The sequence below is a fragment of the Watersipora subatra genome, chromosome 3 (genome assembly GCF_963576615.1).
Source record: "Watersipora subatra chromosome 3, tzWatSuba1.1, whole genome shotgun sequence".
In the NCBI taxonomy this organism is placed as follows: domain Eukaryota; kingdom Metazoa; phylum Bryozoa; class Gymnolaemata; order Cheilostomatida; family Watersiporidae; genus Watersipora; species Watersipora subatra.
In genome coordinates, this window is record NC_088710.1 from 22,532,525 (window position 1) to 22,556,648 (window position 24,124).

At 35.9% G+C, this 24,124-nt stretch overlaps 1 protein-coding gene across 1 annotated transcript in view; it reads right to left on the reverse strand.

Annotated features, from left to right (window-relative positions):
- Nucleotides 1-321: 321 nt before the first annotated feature.
- Nucleotides 322-24,124, reverse strand: part of LOC137391277 (uncharacterized) — an 81,444-nt gene continuing 57,641 nt past the window's right edge. The window contains exons 8-13 of the mRNA XM_068077697.1: nt 16,154-16,264; nt 15,750-15,880; nt 9,890-10,008; nt 5,413-5,563; nt 2,266-2,331; nt 322-660 (exon numbers count right to left, since the gene is read on the reverse strand). Of these exons, the coding sequence (XP_067933798.1) occupies nt 598-660; nt 2,266-2,331; nt 5,413-5,563; nt 9,890-10,008; nt 15,750-15,880; nt 16,154-16,264 (641 nt within the window). The 3' untranslated portion in view covers nt 322-597. The remainder of the gene's footprint in view (nt 661-2,265; nt 2,332-5,412; nt 5,564-9,889; nt 10,009-15,749; nt 15,881-16,153; nt 16,265-24,124) is intronic.

Below are 24,124 nucleotides of genomic sequence, written 5' to 3' on the forward strand. Positions count from 1 at the left end.
GGGAATGTTATACCAACAAGAAATGGGATGCAAGTAGAAGGCAAGCAACCCATAAGCGATCAAGGTACAAGGAATGTTCGGGTGACAAGATATGGCAGAATTAGCAAACCACCCAATATGGGGACTATGAGGTTTATTGATGTCCATTTGTAGTTTCAGATACAGACCAATGTCAAGTTCTAGTTCTGGTGCGTACAATGGCTCAGGAAGGGATCTGGATCCAGAAAATTATATGATTATTATGATTAACATTGAATAGGTGTGTATTCTCGATGTGGTATTATTTGGTGTGTCATATGAAAAAGAGGCTGGAAACCCTGTTGTGCCCAGTTTGTTAACATGTGTATACATATAATGGCAGGCCGTAATTCAAACAGAACATTAGATTAGACATACACTCATCAAATACACCGGAATTATTGAGGGCTATAAATCCCAAAAAATTACATAATTAAATACAAACGACTGTTTGACAATTTTTCTAAAATCAAAAAGTTAAAATTTATAGAAAACCTCAACTGTTTGTAAAAAGCACCATATTGATTGTAAAATTGTTGAAATATGAATATACATGTAACTACTTGAGCAAGAAATGAGCTAGGAGATGGTGCTTGTCTGGTTGATGGCATTGATAAGCCTGATCACCTCCTCATCTTTGTTCTGTAACAAAATCTATAAGAGTGGCAGATGATGACAAGTGGCAGTTGATGACAAGTGGCCGTTGATGACAAGTGGCAAATGATAAAAAGTGGCAGTTGATGACAAATGGCAGGAGGCACAGTTAAGAAGTAAGTTACAACTGAAAGACACAGAGTAAATAAAATTTAGAAAACTAGCTAGTAAGATGTAATGTTCATCATTTTTCAGTAGCTAATGAATTAACTTACAAAACATAATCAGTGCATGTAAAAACCTAAGGAGCTCAAGGTTCAAGCTTGAGGTGTAAAATCTGTTTAATGATATCATAAATAATTTCCTTACAAAATTGTCATGCAGAAAACAAGATTTATGTCGCAATTAAACCAATCCAAGTGACAATTATCAAATGAGAACCATGACTAAAGTACTTTGTTAGCCGCAGTACTTGACGGTGAAGTACGTAGTACTTTGTTAGTTGCAGTACTTGAAGGTGAAGTACGTAGTACTTTGTTAGTTGTAGCACTTGATGGTGAAGTACGTAGTACTTTGTTAGTTGTAGTACCTGATGGTGATGTAGGTAGTACTTTGTTGGCTGTAGCACTTAATGGTGAAGTATGTAGTACTCAGTTAGTTGTAATACTTGATGGTGAAGTATGCAGTACTTTGTCAGTTTTAGTACTTGACGGTAAAGTATGCAGTACTTTGTTAGTTGCAGTACTTGATGGTAAAGTACGTAGTACTGTTAGTTGTAGTACCTGATGGTGATGTATGTAGTACTTTGTTGGCTGTAGTACTTAATGGTGAAGTATGTAGTACTCAGTTAGTTGTAGTACTTGATGGTGAAGTATGCAGTACTTTGTCAGTTTTAGTACTTGACGGTAAAGTATGCAGTACTTTGTTAGTTGTAGTACTTGATGGTGAAGTACGTAGTACTTTGTTAGTTGTAGTACCTGATGGTGATGCATGTAGTACTTTGTTGGCTGTAGTATTTAATGGTGAAGTATGTAGTATTCAGTTAGTTGTAGAACTTGATGGTGAAGTATGCAGTACTTTGTCAGTTTTAGTACTTGACGGTAAAGTATGCAGTACTTTGTTAGTTGTAGTACTTGATGGTGAAGTATGTAGTACTTTGTTAGTTGTAGTACTTGATGGTGAAGTACGTAGTACTTTGTTGGCTGTAGTACTTGATGGTGAAGTATGTAGTACTCAGTTAGTTGCAGTACTTGATGGTGAAGTATGCAGCATTTTATTAGTTGTAGTACTTGATGATGAAGTACATAGTACTTAGTTAGTTGTAGTACTTGATGGTGAAGTACGTAGCTCTTAGTTAATTGTGGTGATCCGACGGCCAGCATGTTTCCAGATTAAAATAGACAAAACTTTATTGCGGTTCAAACACCTGGGTGAAAAATACATGTGAAATGTGTTTTAACTGCGATCAAGTTTTGTTGATTTTAATCTTGAAACATCCTGGCAGTCGGATCACCTCAAACATTGAAAACCATAGCAAATGGTAAAAATACTGAGACTTTCCGATAAAATCTACTAAAGTTTTGTGAAAGTTCATATTTAATTAAATATTTATTAAGTGAACTGAGCAGATAATAAGCAATAAATATTTCTTACCGTCCAAATAATGACTAGAAAATCATCTGAGTAAGTTATAAGTCCATGGCAGCACAGCTCCACACCCTATGAGAAAAAAATGAAATTGTCGATTACACGATAACAAAAAAGGAAAGAAGACAACTCTTGGATGAACAGCTGACAATTTCAGATAACGTAAAACATTTATGCAAAGTTTTTGCTTCATACTTCGTAAAAATTCCATATCACATGACCTGTTAAGTCGGCAAAATTTTTCACCAAAATATTGCTTTCTTTCGTTCCGCACTTGAGAGAAAGAAAACAACGATGTCTCTATTTTATATATACAAGTGCCATAGCTGTCTGGTCCATCAGATGGTCGATAAAGCACAGGGAATCAGTAGGCGTATATAATCTTATAATCTTCAGCAATAATTGAGACGATCGATTGATGCAGATGTTAGAGTGTCGCACTACTAATCCTATCACGAGTTGGAGAATCGGCAAAAGTTATCTTGTAGCATAACCTTAAACCCTGGTGACGAATAGACAGACGGACAGATAGTCACTGCTCTATTTAGAGTGAAATATATTTTTGTTTTGCTTTAGTGTGGACGTATAAAATATTTTCTCTTATTTTTCTATTGCAGGATAAACTTCGCAGTGTGCAAAAAAAAATGAACAAGTTGTTATAAATTGGCATTGTAGGTGTGCACTCCTTTTAACTTACTGTCAAATTACCGCAATATTGGAGCAAAAACTGAGCAAAATTGATGAAATAAAAATAAGAAAAGTTGTCGACACGAACCGAAAATACTACAGTTACAGTAGTCAATAAATTTAAAAATTAAGGTAGTTTTTTGCATTCATGAAAGATCAAATCACTTTGTAACGATCCTGGAATGAATTAGGTAGGTAATTCACATGTATTTTAATGTAATTGTAACATAAACTGCCTTTAATGTAAAACTTTCCTGGAACAGATTATTTACGTTGTAGGAGCCTCTACTGTACCTTAATCACTGTGCCCAAATGCTACTTCTACAGCCCAAATCACACTTATACAACTCATATCGTACAATTCATATCTTACTCCTACAATTCATATCATACCCTTTCAACTCATATCCTCCTCTTACAACTCATACCCTACCCTTGCAACTCGTGTCATACCCTTGCAACTCATATCAAATCGTTGCAACTCACATGATACCCTTGCAACTCATACCGTACCCTTGCAATTCATATGATACCCTTGCAACTCATATCACACCCTTGCAACTCATATCATACCCTTTCAACTCATATTATACTTATTCAACTCCTATCATACCCTTGCATCTCATATCATACCCTTGCAACTCATATCATACCCTTGCAACCCATATCATACCCTTGCAACTCATACCATACCCTTGCAACCCATATCATACCCTTGCAACTCATACCCTTGCAACTCATATCATACCCTTGCAACTCCTACGATACCCTTGCAACTCATACGATACCCTTGCAACTCATATGATACCCTTGCAACTCATATCATACCCTTTCAACTCATAACATACCCTTGCAACTCATATCATACCTTTCGTTTCACTCATATCATACCCTTGCAACTCATATCATACCCTTGCAACTCATATTATACCCTTGCAACTCATATCATACCATTGTAACTCATATCATACCTTAGCAACTCATATCATACCCTTGCAACTCAAATCATACTCTCACAGCGAATACCCTACCCACACAACCCAGCAGCAAACAACAGTCCAAGAATCAATGATTTGCAACACAGAAGGGTCTACCATATGTCTGAATGGATTAACAATCAACGAACATCAAAACCTCTATTTGAACGCCGGCTTTCTTCAAACGCTACCTTTACTAGAACCCCACTAAAGGATAAAGGTTAAAAATAGAGCGTCATCTTTAAATAGAGCGCTACCTCGATTTGACTGCCACTTTGAAATTTTGTGATCTTCACAAACCCATAGTAAAAAGTCATCAGTAAAAAATGTCCACAAAATCACCTCAATAGAGTGACACCAATAACAATTAACTATTTTGTTTTTGCTGTAGTGCATGATTTTAGTCACGGTGGATCTGAGATCAATTATCACAATCAACAGAGCCGCACTCTGATTCGAAATCATTATGGTCTAAATCTGAGATATTGTTTCAAATTCATCCATAATGTGGTTTATAATCTGACTTGAAGACTTTTGATGAATTATGAGAATACTCTTCAGGAACACCGTAATTGTAGCCATTGTTATGGCGTATTCTAACATTAAAACATTAAAAACATTTAAATTCTTTTAATTTTATGTCCAGTTGCTAACTCTAAAGCTTTAGTATAATCTTTAAAACTTTGAAAGCACCATGAAACATAATTAATAACTGTATCCGGCTTATATTTTTGTACTTAAAGCAATTCCTTGTTTAACTCGGTCTGGAACTTCGATGTTTATGGTTTAGCAAAAATGCTGAGGCCGATGGGATTAATGTCACTCCGCCTGAAGGAATGTGCAAAATATAGGTTACATTAGCATCGCTTCACCTGTAGAAGGGTTAAACTGGTCTTACCAAAACTCTGACTAGCTAGTCGAAAAATACATCACCACCCTCTAATTGAACATCACCTGGAATAAATCGCCACTATAGAAGAATGGTTGCAAAATAAAGAGCCACAGCGTTCAAATAGAGGTTTTACGGTATCTTAAAAAAGCTGCAGTTCAATTCCTATCACTAATATTTAGACCTGTAATCAGTATCCATCAAAACATTGACTTCAGTAACTATATCTCAGAATTGCTTGGTACTAATGACCAGAAGTATTCTAAATGCTAAGAAACACACTGCGTGTTACAGGTTGTGGCTATAAGAAACACACTGCGTGTTAAAGGTTGTGGCTATAAGAAACACACTGCGTGTTACAGGTTGTGGCTATAAGAAACACACTGCATGTTAAAGGTTGTGGCTATAAGAAACACACTGCATGTTACAGGTTGTGGCTATAAGAAACACACTGCGTGTTACAGGTTGTGGCTATAAGAAACACACTGCGTGTTAAAGGTTGTGGCTATAAGAAACACACTGCGTGTTACAGGTTGTGGCCAATGAAAATTACTAACACTTACAGATGACATTAATAATTAATCTAATACCAACACCCACCCTAACCGTGGAAGTGTGAGCTAGAAGAGCTCCCTCACAGTGGAGAGTACATAGTGATTCATTTGATCTGTTTCTACCCTCTTCCTCCAGAACTTTCACATCCCATGTGAGCAGCTTGCAGCTGCCTTTATTCTGTGTGATCAGCAAGTGACTATAAAAACACCAAGATAGCATATTGAACATTAGGACTGTTTAGGTCTGGCCCATGCTCAGGCAACTGAGCTTTGGCATGGTGTCAGAATTAAACATGACTCTAGAGGTGCTGATGACTGTGCCGAGCACTTACCATAAATCCCCGTATATAAGCTGACCTTAAAAACAGCCCTGAAAGAGGGAACTTATAAGAATTTGCAGATGAGCCGATCATATAAATCGTAACACGCCGTATGTACCTATCAAAGCATAAAAGTTGCGGAAATGGACTTTTGTAGGCTTAGTACAAAATGTTTCTGATTGGTGAGTGGTGGTATAATTAGCCTATCATGCCTTCGCTTAATTGAAAGGAAACAATCATCTTTTTGCATTTAGCCAATGAAAAACATGTTTGCTTCTAACGTTGACTTTAGTTTCACTTTTCAAAAACACAATTTTATAGCTATTTGTTCTTCGTGATGATCAGAAGCATTACCACTATAAAGGTTTCACAAACTGTAGATCAATAGACTTCTGATGATCATCTATTGGGCAATAACAGTAGCGACAGTGAGTATTTATTTTAACAGTAATAATAATGCCATAAGCTACTAACCTATAGTAATAGCGGTAACTCGTGTGACCCGGAACATGCTCAACTTGTCAACCATAGTAGTATGAAGAGAACATGAACGTGTCTGAACTCATTCTGTAGCACATTTTTACCTTTTTATGACATCAGATGATGTAAAATTTTATGCTAATTAATATGGTCAAATGTAATGACAACTTATATGCTTCAATGTCAAATATTTGGTTTTTCCGAATAGTTAATTTTCTCCGTAAAACATTTATTTGATAGCGAAAGTGTCAATGATAGAGGTAATTATTATTGAAGAAGCAGTGTAAGACATTATTTTCCTTTCATGGGTAAATCAGACAATTCTCTGGTAAGATCTGTGCTAGTGATACTATCAATGCAATGCTAGCGATTATTTGTATGACCAACCAGGAATTGTATTGTCATCATAGCCTACTATTACCAAACAAGTGCTACCTCGTGCTACCTTTAGGTGTGATGATTATAGATGAGACATATTTAATTAATAAAGCTAAATGTTACAACCACTCAACAAAGATTAGATTACTTTAACCATGAAACTTTAATAACAGTCTTTTGTCCAAAGCTGACGATGCCACAAAATGTATTTTCCAAACGTTTTGATACACACAGCCGAGGATAAAACTGAGTCGCTGACGTTCGTTAACAGGAAGCAACCTCATTAAATGAGTTTTGTAAAATTAGAATTTGTTTTTTCATATAAAATAAGATTTTAGGCTAGACGATCTTTTGATAAGTCTTTACAATGATGGTTAAATTACACTTCAATTTTTAAGTTAATCATCTGGTCCCGATTGAAATCTTTTTCATAAAAAAGAAACATTCAAAACGTATCTTCATATGGGGTAAGCATCTAAGAACTATTTGGAGTCAAACTTTGTTCATAATTTTATCAGCTAGTGAAATGACTAAAAAGGTTACATTTTACCAGAAGCTAGTTACTGTTACAGCTAGGTTTAACATCAAATTTAGTCATAGCAGAATGCAGTTGCACTCAAACAAGTCATGAACTATTAATAAGGAATTCTAACTGTAGTTTAGATGGTTATTAAATGTAGGAAGCACATTTGTCCTGCATCCATTTATACTAATTATTCACGGAAGTGATGTAAATGTAGGTATGTCAATTAAAATTTGATCTGTTTTATTTGATTTTCAGGATAGCAAATGAACATTTTATAAGATTTAGAAATGTGTTAGAAAACTTGAGCATGAGGTTTAGATAATTTGGTGCAGTGAATCGCTTGATAAGCCGTAAAATAACCAGCAGCCTCTGAAAGTGGTCAAAAACAAATTTAATCTCACACTATAGCAAAAGAACTGACCAAATATCTGGCAGCAAAAGAGATTAAAATGTTTCAAAGTAAGCATATGTGTAAACTAGTATGATTCAGGCAGAAGGTAAACTCTCAGATCTCCAACGAAATAAAACAATGTTAAATCAAGTTACACACTATGGGTGTACTGCAGCATCTAAGTTACATACTACGGGTGTACTGTAGCATGTAAGTTACATACTATGGGTGTACTGTAGCATGTAAGTTACATACTACGGGTGTACTGTAGCATGTAAGTTACATACTATGGGTGTACTGTAGCATGTAAGTTACACACTATGGGTGTACTGCAGCATCTAAGTTACATACTATGGGTGTACTGTATGATGTAAGTTACATACTATGGGTGTACTGTAGCATGTAAGTTACATACTATGGGTGTACTGCAGCATGTAAGTTACATACTTTGGGTGTACTGCAGCATGTAAGTTACATGGTATGGGTGTACTGCAGCATGTAAGTTACATACTATGGGTGTACTGTAGCATGTAAGTTACATACTATGGGTGTACTGCAGCATGTAAGTTACAGACTATGGGTGTACTGCAGCATGTAAATTACATACTATGGGTGTACTGTAGCATGTAAGTTACATAATATGGGTGTACAGCAGCATGTAAGTTACATACTATGGGTGTACTGCAGCATGTAAGTTACATACTATGGGTGTACTGTAGCATGTAAGTTACATACTATGGGTGTACTGCAGTATGTAAGTTACGTACTATGGGTGTACTGTAGCATGTAAATTACATACTATGGGTGTACTGTAGCATGTGAGTTACATACTACGAGTGTACTGCAGCATGTAAGTTACACACTATGGGTGTACTGTAGCATGTAAGTTACATACTACGGGTATACTGCAGCATGTAAGTTACATACTACGGGTGTACTGCAGCATGTAAGTTACATACTATGGGTATACTGCAGCATATAAGTTACATACTATGGGTGTACTGCAGCATGTAAGTTACATACTATGGGTGTACTGCAGCATGTAAGTTACATAATATGGGTGTACTGTAGCATGTAAGTTACACACTATGGGTGTACTGTAGCATGTAAGTTACATACTATGGGTGTACTGCAGCATGTAAGTTACATACAATGGGTGTACTGTAGCATGTAAGTTACATACTACGGGTGTACTGTAACATGTAAGTTACATACTATGGGTATACTGTAGCATGTAAGTTACATCCTATGGATGTACTGTAGCATGTAAGTTACATAATATGTTTGTACTGCAGCATGTACATAAGTTACATACTATGGGTGTACTGTAGCATGTAAGTTACATACTATGGGTGTACTGCAGCATGTAAGTTATGGTAAAAGCAAATACTAAACATTATAAATGAAGTGTTGTGTGTGGCTATCAGGTTCATCAGGTGATATAAAAACCTATTGAAAAAGTGAAAATACTGAAAGTTCACACCCTACGGTCGTCTGGTAGTATGTTATATGACTAGGACATCTTAACTCATCAAGTCAGAATGATTTTTTTTAATTTTAAAAGCTGACATCGCCATATATAATCTTTCATACCTTGAGAAGTATTTAGTATTTTTTCAAACTGAAAACTGCATTTTATTCAAAACAAAATGTCCTTCCTAATGATACATGAAATAGCTAGCTTTACTAAATTTTTCATTCTATAACAATAGGAAAAAATAGTTCAAGAAATAATTTCCAAATTGCACTTAAAGTGCCGGAAATTATTTGTTCAAGAACCAAAATGTAGTGTTACACATGTTTCGTGACCTGTAACCTATTAAATTAGCCTTTACCATCATACTGAGCAGCACTGAAACCTTTTCATCGCGGTAACTCTATTATTTTGCACTACAGAAGACATGTTTACATCAAGCAACAAGAAGAGTTATAACTAGGATTGTAGAGGTTGTGTGATTAATACTCTTTTGTGTTCTTTGAAGCTTAAAATTCTTTGATAGTTTGGACAAAATAAAACGTTGACTTGGGCTATTTCTGGACTATTTGAAAAAAACTCAATGCTTTTGATTGGTTGAAACAGAATCATAAACTCCTAGAGATTTTACATAATAAAATTCACGTCTATTGTGTTGATCATGTTATAGCAATAAAACAAATTGAATGGGATACTTGGCTCCGGAAGTTTTGCCTTCGTTTTTGATTAACGACTTTGGGAAAATAAAAAACACTCACTTTGACAACATAAGGTTTCAAATAGGTTGTAGGGTTGTAGAGAATTTTGTGGAGATACAGATAAACTAACAGCAGCTAAAAAAATATTTAGCTACTGTTAGTGGTTGCCATGAAACAAGCAAATAGACTATGCAATGTCAGAAAGCTGCAATGATGCTGCTTGCTGACTTGAGACTAGACAGAAACTCAATGATACCTTGCTGGAACATAGTATACAAGACCAAGGGAGGAAGAGAATGTCTGTGCATATTCACACTTTCGAGAAAGCAAGGAGACGACGTGGAGGCTTTTCTCATAGACAACCAGCAGCAAGTCCTGTGTAAAAATATAATCTGTAATTAATGCTCAGACGGCAATCTATCCCATGCCAGCCAGCTTGCCAGACACAACCAAAGAAATTAAAGGTGCGTTTACACCAGGCCGATTTGTCGGAGTTGTTTCAACTCCAACAAAATCGGCCTGGTGTAAAAGGCAAATTGGTTGTAAACACTGCTTTATCTCCGTCACCGACACAAAATCGGTAGAATGCTACATACTGTGTTGGTCCGATTTTGACAGCCGTCCTTGTTGGAGTGAAACAATCTATTGACCAATCATATCTCGTAATATTGCAAAATTTCGCAATTTCGCGGGGAAATATAATCATAAAACATGGCTGTTTATTCCGTAGTACCTAAAGATCAGTTAAAATTAGCATTGAAATCACTGAGTTCCGAGCAGTTAATTGCAGAGTTACAACCTAGATTTTACATATGGAACCATACGCATCCGGAGCATTTTTCACGGGCTCAAGGACAGTATGTGGAGTTAGCCAAGTCGCTGAACAGCACAGGTTAGTAGTACTAGCACTAGTGAGCACTGCAGTTTTATAGTGTGAACAGCTGATCTAGCAAAGGTAGTAAACACTTAGTAATTAAACATTATTAATGTTTATGTTAATAGTTTGTTTATTACCACAAATTTAATAATAATCACTTTTATTCGAACCCTCGCCAAACTGCAACCTATTTTCATCAATGTTGATGGTTTTATTAGAGATCACTCACGTTTACCTACACAAGCATTCAATGTGTTAATTATTTATTTAGCTGTTCGTTTCATTTTAGTTCAAATTGTCAAAGCCAAATATCGAGTGCTACGTACGTACTGGCTGAAAGAATATAAAAAAGTACTCGGTTCTCAGAGGTCAGGTGCAGGGGCTGGAGATGCTTATCGACCATCTTGGCCATATTACACCAGCCTAATGTTCCTTTCAGCGACGGTGCATGTCAATCAGACTGAGTCTAGTATTGAGATGCCTAGTGAAGGTACATAGTTTATTTACAGTTTTACAAATTGTACCTGGTGCATTTAACAATACCCACGCTACTGTATGACAAATCAACAAATAACTCATATTCGTCATCTTTTTCAGCACCGACAGACTCAGCCAGTCAAGATGACATGGATAGATGAGATTCATTGGTGTTAGCTGTACCAATTGCCTCGTCTCCCAGCCTCGAGGAATTGAATGGTGAAAGTGCGCCCGAACCTGAAACTGCAGTTCAGGCATTCCGGTCACTGAAGCGCAAGAGGTCGGAGCCTGAAGAAACTAGAGCTAAAGCTTTAAAAGCTATAACAGACACTATGATGACAGTGCAAGAAAGTAGAAACACAAAATTAGATGAGTTTGACTATGCTGGCAAGATGATTGCTGAGCAGCTCCGCCAAAGTTCAAGCAAACAAGTAGCCTCGACCGCATTGTTGAAGATTCAACAAATTCTTCATGAGGCTCGGTTTCAAGAGCAACCACCGGCACTTATATATGGTCAATCAGCTGAAGCAGACACTGATCCGAGCTATTTAATATTATAGTACCAGCAAGTTCTTTATATAATCATAAGCTTATATTTTCTGCATATATGCCTCTTTTATGGGAATACTAAAATTCTCATGTACAACATGGTTACCTACTGTGCATTTGGTCCATAACCATACATTATATATTAAACGTATCCCTTTTTTGCCCTTATTTCAAATATGTAAATAAAACAGTTTATAAAATTATGTTTTTAAATCACTATGTAGGCTAAAATCTGAACATTTCATTTTTTTTAATTTGCATCATTTCAAAAAATTGAAATGATCAGAATTCAGCCTACATAATTATTAAAAAAATTAATTTAACAGCTGCTTTGTTTATATATGTGAAACAAGGACAAAAATAGGAGTAATTTAATATATAATTTGTGGCCATGGACTAAATTTACAGACTATATTTACAGTGGATAACAAAGTTGGTAAATGAGATTTTTAGTTTCCCACAAAAGAGGTCCAGTTTATTTTGCACACCACTGTTTATGTCATAAGTGAGAATGTTTTTACACAGATCAATAGGACTCAAATATTCAATAAACATGCACTTTAGACACTGACTGTACCATTGAGCCAAATGTTTAACTGCTGTACAGTAGATGGCAAACACCATAATTGCTGCGATCAAATGAACTCCTGCAGTGTTGGTTGATGTACATGGAACTTAATAATAATTCATCGATACATGACTGTGTTACCAATGCTTGACAGATCTAAAACATAGGTAATTCTCATTCACTACTGCAAGAAACAGTCTTAGATATGCTCACCAAACTACAGGTGAACCAGGTGAAAAATTTTGAAATGATTGCAATTATTTGTATCACTGCACACAAATTGCTGATGAGAGATGTCAGAACACAAGAGATGAATTTCAAGCAACCTAGTTATAAAATGCTTTAAATTAAGCTTACTTGTATCATTGTAACAATGCGTACTCTCTCTGCCACCAGACTGCTCCATCTTTGTTGAGATAATCACAGTACTGTTCCCGAACCATCTTAGCAGCTTCAGTTGGTCTAACGGGTCGAGCTTCAACACTAGGTATAGTGTCTGCTAGATTAGACGGTTCTCGAGGTAATGGTGGCACTGTTCCTTCAAGAGGATGACAAGAACTACGAATCAGATTGTGAAGAGCGCAGCAAGCCAATACAATGGTTGTAGTTTTATCTGGTTGAATATCAATGCGACGAAGTAAAATTCGCCATGTCGAAGAGAGAAATCCAAAAGAGTTTTCAATTAGTCTTCTAACCTGTGACAAACGGTAATTAAAAATTCTTCTCTCATCTGTCAAAACCCTTTTCGGATATGGTCGCATCAAGTGAGATTTTAAAGGAAAGGCCTCATCGGCTAATTTTACATAAGGTAAAGGTTCTTTACACCCTGGCAGCAAGCGGGCAGGCGGTACATTAATATTATTGCTGGTCAATGATGCCTGCAGCGTACTGACTTCAAACACACCTCCATCTGAAGCTCGACCTTGTGCCCCAACATCAACATACGTAAAAGAGTAATTGGCATCACACATAGCCAGCAAGATAATTGATTCCTGTCCCTTGTAGTTATGGTACTCAGACCCAGCACGCCAAGGCTTGTTCATCATGCCATGTTTGCCGTCAAGGGCACCAATGGCATTTGGGAAATTCCTTTTCTGTTCCAAATCAGTCGAGATGTTGAGCCATTCTTGCACACTAGACGGAGTTTTAATAAAGTAAACTTGTAAACAATTGTATATTGCTCTCGAAGTCTCGTAAATTATTTGTGATAAGCTAGCAACTGAGATGTACCATTCATAATGCAGCTGAGTTAAACTAGCACCGGTGGCTAAATATCTCAGTGTTACCATCAATCTTTCTTCGGCAGTAATAGCTTATCTATAGTGAGTATCTAGCCTCTTTATTTCTAGCTCCACTTTCGATAAAACTAAGCAAAACTCTTCTTTAGACAATCGGAAGTAATTTTGGAATGTGCCAACCCGGTTGGACGATAGCTTGTCATCACCAGTAGCATCGATTAGCTTTGGCACAGTTGAATAAAAAGCACCATGTATGGTACGTGATCCAGTAATTGGACCGACCCATGGTTTACCCTTTCTCAAATCTTCCTACAAATACACAGAACATGCAGTAGTACAATCATGTGAAAAGTCGGTTTGGGTCACATATCGAAGAAAGATTTTCTCGAAAATTAATAGGCAATATATATATGAGCAATCTTTATTGTGGTAATCAATAGTCATATTTTACAATATGTTTTCCACAAGGTACTACAGCAAGTAAACTAACTAAAACGCAGTGTTTAACAAAAAGTGGACAAACAAAAACTGTGAAAATAGTTATGCATAACTATGACAACAAATTTCTAGTTGTGAAAACAACCAACGTATAATGTTAAAATGGGTAAGACTAGATGGTGAATGGTATTATTGGTCAGAGGATAGTAGGCGTAGTTTGAGTTTGGTTTTAAAAGATTTTACAGGTGTTGTAGGGTAGAACACATGTAGGCCATATATAAGATACGAATGGATAAAATTATAGTAATATAGTCTGGCAATATCAAAGTTCATCAGATGACGAATGTTATAAAATAAACGTAGGTTAGATGATATGTTATTTGAAACAAATGAAATGTGGTCTGGTTGATGACAAAGCCAAGTAGTTTAGAAGTAGTTTGTCTTGTTAGGGTACTGTCGAACATAGAAATTGTCAGAGGGAGATTCAATGGTGGATTTACTAAGATATAGTGAGATTTCGATAAATATAAGCAATATTATTTCTAACGGTTGGTCTAACCGGGTACAGTGACAATTAATAAAATTATGTGAATTGAAACATTGGGGAAAAACCGTGAACAATAATGTTAAATTAAATGTTAACAATATGAATAGCTTAAATAATTGACTATACAATGTATATCCAAATTAAAATATGCGTACGTACCTGTTTTTCTTCGCCTTCATCTAAAACTATAACGGCTGCAGCACAACATAGTAGTAAATCATCGTTGTCTTGTTCCATCATTGAAAAAAATTAATTTTGATGAACTAAACTATTACTATTATTACTATAAGAACTACTGTAAGAAGCAGTGTGGGCGTGCTATGAATCAATGACAAGGTTATCATTTCTGTTTATAGTGATAAGCGCTCAAAATGGAATAGGTATCGATGTTGTATTTAATTGGTTAAAATATTGACCCACTTTTTATAATCGGAGTTGGAATTGGTCCGGTGTAAAAGCCTCTGAAAAAACATATTACAAATCGTAGACAGACTAGAAGCGGTTCCAACTCCGACTCTATCGGAGTTGAAGCAACTCCGACAAATCGGCCTGGTGTAAACGCACATTAAGTACAATAATACAGGTGCCAACGGTTGAGCAAGCTTGGTGTAGAACACAACTGAGAAACTGATGGAACAATAAATCTTCCCTTTACAGCTTATGTACATCATGTAATTGTCCTGACTCCTGCTCTACCAGTTTCTGCTCAAGAGTAGGTTACACCTTCCCAAAAGGGTTTTATAGAGATTATTCTATGAACATGTTTTGGACAATTAGATTCCAGTCATGAGCAAAATAAATAGAAAAGCTTTATAACAGAATTAATTTCAAACTACTCTTCAGATAAGTCAAAACTTGCTCCTACGTTCCAGTCAGTTCTTATGGTAAAAAAACACTATCGTGTTTTAAACATATATGTATATGGCTCACATCAACAATTAGACTAGAAGAATGCTGAGATGTCCCCATGTGACATATCAACACTGAACTTTCATACAATAAATATTGTATGAGGTCTGAAAGCTTGGCGTAAATCATACATAGAGACATAGACATAGAACGGAGCTTGCGCTTGCAGTAAACAAAAACAAACTGATATATGTATAGAAATGAAATTGGGATTTCCATGTGCGTGTAACCGGAAATAGCAAGATTATAGGAGCAAGGAACAAACCAATCAGGGTGTTACTCTGTCTGAACAGGCCTGCTGCTACTACATTCAATGGTAATATGTCAGCAATATAATCACTAATGGGTTGCTGGTTAGCTTATTAACCTACCAAATATAGTCAGCAGGTTCTCTACATTTGTTTACCTCACCATATAGTTTACTGTGCAAAAAATGACTTTGTTAAGCGAGGGTCACACGCAACTAATTCAGCCAATAATAAAGCACTAAAATGAAGGTAAAAACTGACTTACACCATGCAGCTTCAAAAGGCAGTTTACAGGAGAATCTGAGTGGAAGGCAGGATATTCGGTTGGTTCCATCCTGTGATTAATTTTACATACCAACACTTCTCCTGATAGTGTGCCGACTGCAAACTTATCCTCTAAAAACAATTAAGACGAAATACAGTCAAGAGCGAAGATAGATTATTCAATGAAGATGAATTAGAGATAAGATATTGGCAGGAATATGGATTACTTAATAGAATGGAAAGTATAGAACAGGAACAGCACCGGAGAGGACTTATCAGTAGGAAACAAATATTTGTAAAATGCTCAACTCTATCGTTTTACCTGCGTTTCTGTGTTTTCAAACAAGGCTATATAATCTGGAGAGTGGAGGAAGATGGTGTAAAACAAAAGTGTGTAACAAACACCTGATAGTCTGGTAGCAGAACAGAAGAGTGACTTCTCATCAGGTCGAGCTAGAATATCTACATGCTGTAGTGTAAGTCTACCATTGGTATCCCATTGCTTCTCATATATGTCTATAAAAACAAACAGTCACTAACCGTCATTGCTTCAAGTACAGCTGATAAGAATATGTACATTATGAACAGTATCAACTATCAACATTATTACTCTAGTAGTAAATATTAATCGTTTATCAGTTGTTCAACTCCTTCACTACCACAAGCAGCGTAATACGCCTGGCTCGGCAAAACGTTTGCGTACAGCTAAGAGCCGCATGGTGCGACTTCAGTAGGCTTCATACAAAACAATTCTGATTAGTGAGTAGTTGATTAATTAGACTATCGTATCCATGCTCGAACAAATTTAAACAACTATCGGCATGTGTTAGGCCAATAGAAAATATGTTTTCAACCCATCCCAGGCATAGTTTCATTTTGCAAAAACTTTATTCTCCATTGCAATTTGTTGCTTACAAGGGTTTCACTAATTTTAGATTTAAAGACTTTCGGTGATTTTTATTGAGCAATAACACTGCTGGGAATATTTTTATTTTAGATGTAATAATAATGCTGTAAGCTGTAATAATGTTGGTCAATTGTCTGACCTGAATGTGATCATGGTTGTATCGAAAACAGTCAAAAAACTGATCAAGCTCATCTTGCAACATTGGAATTGTTGTGGAATTTTATGGGGCAAGCTGGTGTAAAATTTAATGCTGACAAATTTGATTTCAAAACATTTTTATAGACTGTGTGGCTTGAAAGTTATGATAACTTACTTAAAGATGTAGTTGCGTCAAAATTTAAGTTGATCTTAAAAGAAAGCATTTTTTTTTCTCTATCAGTTGATATGTTGTTTGTTGTGTTACGCGAACGCATTGCCAAGATATTTGAAGATTAAAACCGAAAAAATCTGATCACCGTAAAAACGCTCAGGCCACAAAAACGTGCCCAGCCTCGCCAAAAATGATGTCACGCGTTTGGCAACCTCTCTCTATCTCTCGTATTCACATCGGCTATTTGCGATAAAAGTCTAGTCTTACGCGGCTCTATTGGCATATATCTTATTTTGTATTTGCTCGTGTTGGCTAGAATAAAATTTTAAATCCTGCTACAGATGCATTTTTATGAATGTTTAAAAGGCCTCAAATAACGAAAATTGAAAGTTTGTTCTACTCACTTTCTCCAAATGTTGTGTAAACATTTGGGTACCGACTACCAATTCTACCGGTCTACGGTAATTCTGTCTAGTCACTTTATGTAGAACGCGGTCTTTGTATCAGCACAGTTCTGCAGCTACCCATATAAACGATATACAGCCTCCCATAAGCCCCGCCCACATTATGTCGCCTTTTACCTATTGCCTACGTACTAGTTTCTTACTACTAGCAAGCCACCTCTTTGAAAAGAATATAGACAGGGATAGAGTTTTAAGGATGAGAAGTCTGCTGCAAACTGGATTTGAACTCACATTCTCCAGTTCTGCGGACACCCATATACCATATCCAATTCACTACAATATTCTGCAAATCATGTTTTGCATTATCTTCAACAATATTATTTTATTATATAATTTTTACAAGCAAAAATATTTTCATCTCGGCATAAAGCTTTTATTAAAAATATTCATCAAGTCGTGGCCACTCACATAGTATTAGCTGATACAATAAGACAAATTCATCTACTGCAACAAACTCAAACAAAACATCATCCAGCATGCATTCAAGTCTTGCTTTCTCCTTTATAGCAGTTTCCACACTGACAAAGCTTCTTCGGCTGGTGGGACGACATAAACATTCTGTAATCAGTAAAACAAGTAAATGTAAACAAAGTAGATGCAATAAATATGTCATTCATAGATATGTCATTCTAAAGCGTATCTATTGACAGCTTCCAAATTGGGAGTTAAATAGATTGCGAGTGTAATTTTAAAAACGAATAAACATTTAATAAAGGCACAAGAACGCGAAGCCAACGATTCGAAGCTTTGGTTCTGGAAATTAAAGATTTGCAATGATCAATCGATTTTATCCACTTCCTACGTGTGAAAATAATTTGTAATCATGACTCTAATTTACCAAAGAAAATTCGAAAAAAAATATTATAGCTAGGTAAAACGGCAGATAAGCTATGAAACGATGATTGGAGATAGCAAAGTTTTATCATTTTATTAATTAGTATATGTATTTATGACTATAAAAAATATTACATTTACTAAAGTATAGAAGACTCTATGTTAATTTACCTCCATTCTGTCTTCTTCTGCAGCAAAACGCTGCTGACGCCTGTCAGCTTTGGCCATAGGCTGTCTACTCTAATCTTTTACTAAACGTTGCTCGGATAACTCTGAGTAGCGGTCGCTCGAACTTGAAGCCATTTTAAAACTATGTATAACTTAGTAATTGTTGAAACGCGTTGAATCAGTAATGATGAGCATGAATTCTCTAGCGATGAGAATCTTCGAGATCACAGACAACGCGTTTTACGAGTGATAACATTTATTACGGTCTATATAAAAATTTCGCGATCGTGATTGGCTAACGAAGCGACCTCATATTTATCGCTCGTGGTTTCGTTTCAGAAAACAAGCTAGTTACGTCACGAAATTGGCACCCGCTGGAACGTGAGCTTTTTAAAAGAGGGCCTCATTCAAACGCATATATCTCTGGACAGGGTTGGTCTACAAAGACAAAAATAGCATCAAATTGTAGCTGATGTTTTAGCCTTTTATGGGTCCTAATTTCATTTTTGACGCAACTACATCTTTAATGCCATATTTGGTATATATATAATGGTGGCAGAATAATTAATGATGGTTACAAACTATATATATATATGTATATGTAATTCTCAAGGTTTGTCATCTGTTTAATGTCATCTGTTTTCAGTATGTCCAGCTTTACCTATTATTAGAATCTTGGAATAAAGAATCCGTACCGAAGAAGATTTGATCTTGGACCCTCCCCTTCACCAGTCCGACCCCGTACCAATTAGGCCACAGAGATTGATCTGTTAGCTAGCTGACATATTTCGCTATATGAGAGCAAATAACCAACGGTTTCGCGCACGACACAGGGTGATTGCGTAACGTCACGGAGGCGAATAGCTCACATTAGGAAGCTTACTCAAATTCCCTATTGGCAACATGCCAGGCTAAAAGCAAGAGGCAGGCAACTCTCATTACTTCTCATTATTTATAAGCTGATTTTTAATACCTGGGAAACACCTGGAAGCACAGCTAGTATAAGAATATAATCCATATCATAAAAACACTGAGTGCACCACCTACTGTTATAGGTATATAATCCATCTCATAGAAACACTGAGAGCACCACCTAATGTTATAAGTATATAATCCATCTCATAGAAACACTGAGAGCACCACCTACTGTTATAAGTATATAATCCATCTGATAGAAACACTGAGAGCACCACCTACTGTTATAAGTATATAATCCATCTCATAGAAACACTGAGAGCACCACCTACCGTTTTAAGTATATAATCCATATCATAGAAACACTGAGAGCACCACCTAATGTTATAAGTATATAATCCATATCATAGAAACACTGAGAGCACCACCTACTGTTATAAGTATATAATCCATCTCATAGAAACACTGAGAGCACCAGCTGCTGTTATAAGGATATAATCCATCGCATCGAAACACTGAGAGCACCACCTACTGTTATAAGTATATAATCCATATCATGGAAACACTGAGAGCACCGCCTAATGTTATAAGTATATAATCCATCTGATAGAAACACTGAGAGCACCACCTACTGTTATAAGTATATAATCCATCTCATAGAAACACTGAGAGCATCACCTACTGTTATAAGTATATAATCCATCTCATAGAAACACTGAAAGCACCACCTACTGTTATAAGTATATAATCCATCTGATAGAAACTCTGAGAGCATCACCTACTGTTATAAGTATATAATCCATTTAATAGAAACACTGAGAACACCACCTAATGTTATAAGTATATATTCCATATCATAGAAACACTGAGAGCACCACCCACTGTTATAAATATATAATCCATCTCATGGAAACACTGAGAACACCACCTAATGTTATAAGTATATAATCCATATCATAGAAACAATGAGAGCACCGCCTACTGTTATAAGTATATAATCCATATCATAGAAACACTGAGAGCACCACCTACTGTTATAAGTATATAATCCATCTCATTGAAACACTGAGAGCACCACCTACTGTTATAAGTATATAATCTATCTCATAGAAACACTGAGAGCACCACCTACAGTTATAAATATATAATCCATCTGATAGAAACACTGAGAGCACCACCTACTGTTATAAGTATATAATCCATCTGATAGAAACACTGAGAGCACCACCTACTGTTATAAGTATATAATCCATCTGATAGAAACACTGAGAGCACCACCTACTGTTATAAGTATATAATCCATATGATAGAAACACTGAGAGCACCACCTAATGTTATAAGTATATAATCCATCTGATAGAAACACTGAGAGCACCACCTACTGTTATAAGTATATAATCCATCTGATAGAAACACTGAGAGCACCACCTAATGTTATAAGTATATAATCCATCTCATAGAAACACTGAGAGCACCACCTACTGTTAAAAGTATATAATCCATATCATAGAAACACTGAGAGCACCACCTAATGTTATAAGTATATAATCCATTTCATAGAAACACTGAGAGCACCACCTACTGTTATAACTATATAATCCATATCATAGAAACACTGAGAGCACCACCTACTGTTATAAGTATAAAATCCATCTCATAGAAACACTGAGAGCACCACCTACTGTTATAAGTATATAATTCATCTCATAGAAACACTGAGAGCACCACCTACTGTTATAAGTATATAATCCATCTCATAGAAACACTGAGAGCACCACCTACTGTTATAAGTATATAATCCATCTGATAGAAACACTGAGAGCACCACCTACTGTTATAAGTATATAATCCATCTCATAAAAACACTGAGAGCCCCACCTACTGTTATAAGTAGATAATCCATTTGATAGAAACACTGAGTGCACCACCTACTGTTATAAGTATATAATCCATCTCATAGAAACACTGAGAGCACCACTTACTGTTATAAGTATATAATACATCTCATAGAAACACTGAGAGCACCACCTACTGTTATAAGTATATAATCCATCTCATAGAAACACTGAGAGCACCACTTACTGTTATAAGTATTTAATCTATCTCATAGAAACACTGAGAGCACCCCCTACTGTTATAAGTATATAATCCATCTGATAGAAACACTGAGAGCACCACCTACTGTTATAAGTATATAATACATCTCATAGAAACACTGAGAGCACCACCTACTGTTATAAGTATATAATCCATCTCATAGAAGCACTGAGAGCACCACCTACTCTTATAAGTATGTAATCCGTATCATAGAAACACTGAGAGCACCACCTACTGTTATAAGTATATAATCCATTTCATAGAAGCACTGAGAGCACCACCTAATGTTATAAGTATATAATCCATCTCATAGAAACACTGAGAGCACCACCTACTGTTATAAGTATATAATCCATATGATAGAAACACTGAGAGCACCACCTACTGTTATAAGTATATGATCCATATCATAGAAGCACTGAGAGCACCAGCTACTGTTATAAGTATATAATCTATCTCATAGAAACACTGAGAGCACCGCCTACTGTTATAAGTATATAATCCATCTCATAGAAACACTGAGAGCACCACCTACTGTTATAAGTATATAATCCATATCATAGAAGCACTGAAAGCACCACCTACTGTTATAAGTATATAATCTATCTCATAGAAACACTGAGAGCACCACCTAATGTTATAAGTATATAATCCATCTGATAGAAACACTGAGAGCACCACCTACTGTTATAAGTATATAATCCATATCATAGAAGCACTGAAAGCACCACCTACTGTTATAAGTATATAATCCATATCATAGAAGCACTGAAAGCACCACCTACTGTTATAAGTATATAATCCATCTCATAAAAACACTGAGAGCACCACCTACTGTCATAAGTATATAATCCATCTTATAGAAACACTGACAGCACCACCTAATGTTATGTATATAATCCATCTGATAGAAACACTGAGAGCACCACCTACTGTTATAAGTATATAATCCATCTCATAAAAACACTGAGAGCACCACCTACTGTCATAGGTATATAATCCATCTTATAGAAACACTGACAGCACCACCTAATGTTATAAGTATATAATCTATCTCATAGAAACACTGAGAGCACCACCTAATGTTATAAGTATATAATCCATCTGCTAAAAACACTGAGAGCACCACCTACTGTTATAAGTATATAATCCATCTCATAGAAACACTGAGAGCACCACCTACCGTTATAAGTATATAATCCATATCATAGAAACACTGAGAGCACCACCTAATGTTATAAGTATATAATCCATCTCATAAAAACACTGAGAGCACCACCTACTGTCATAGGTATATAATCCATCTTATAGAAACACTGACAGCACCACCTAATGTTATAAGTATATAATCTATCTCATAGAAACACTGAGAGCACCACCTAATGTTATAAGTATATAATCCATCTGCTAGAAACACTGAGAGCACCACCTACTGTTATAAGTATATAATCCATCTCATAGAAACACTGAGAGCACCACCTACCGTTATAAGTATATAATCCATATCATAGAAACACTGAGAGCACCACCTACTGTTATAAGTATATAATCCATCTCATAGAAACACTGAGAGCACCAGCTGCAGTTATAAGGATATAATCCATCTCATCGAAACACTGAGAGCACTACGTACTGTTATAAGTATATAATCCATATCATAGTAACACTGAGAGCACCACCTAATGTTATAAGTATATGATCCATCTGATAGAAACACTGATAGCACCACCTACTGTTATAAGTATATAATCCATCTCATAGAAACACTGAGAGCATCACCTACTGTTATAAGTATATAATCCATCTCATAGAAACACTGAAAGCACCACCTACTGTTATAAGTATATAATCCATCTGATAGAAACTCTGAGAGCATCACCTACTGTTATAAGTATATAATCCATTTAATAGAAACACTGAGAACACCACCTAATTTTATAAGTATATATTCCATCTCATAGAAACACTGAGAGCACCACCCACTGTTATAAATATATAATCCATCTCATAGAAACACTGAGAACACCACCTAATGTTATAAGTATATAATCCATATCATAGAAACAATGAGAGCACCGCCTACTGTTATAAGTATATAATCCATATCATAGAAACACTGAGAGCACCACCTACTGTTATAAGTATATAATCCATCTCATTGAAACACTGAGAGCACCACCTACTGCTATAAGTATATAATCTATCTCATAGAAACACTGAGAGCACCACCTACAGTTATAAGTATATAATCCATCTGATAGAAACACTGAGAGCACCACCTACTGTTATAAGTATATAATCCATCTGATAGAAACACTGAGAGCACAACCTACTGTTATAAGTATATAATCCATCTGATAGAAACACTGAGAGCACCACCTACTGTTATAAGTATATAATCCATATGATAGAAACACTGAGAGCACCACCTAATGTTATAAGTATATAATCCATCTGATAGAAACATTGAGAGCACCACCTACTGTTATAAGTATATAATCCATCTCATAGAAACACTGAGAGCACCACCTAATGTTATAAGTATATAATCCATCTCATAGAAACACTGAGAGCACCACCTACTGTTATAAGTATATAATCCATATCATAGAAACACTGAGAGCACCACCTAATGTTATAAGTATATAATCCATTTCATAGAAACACTGAGAGCACCACCT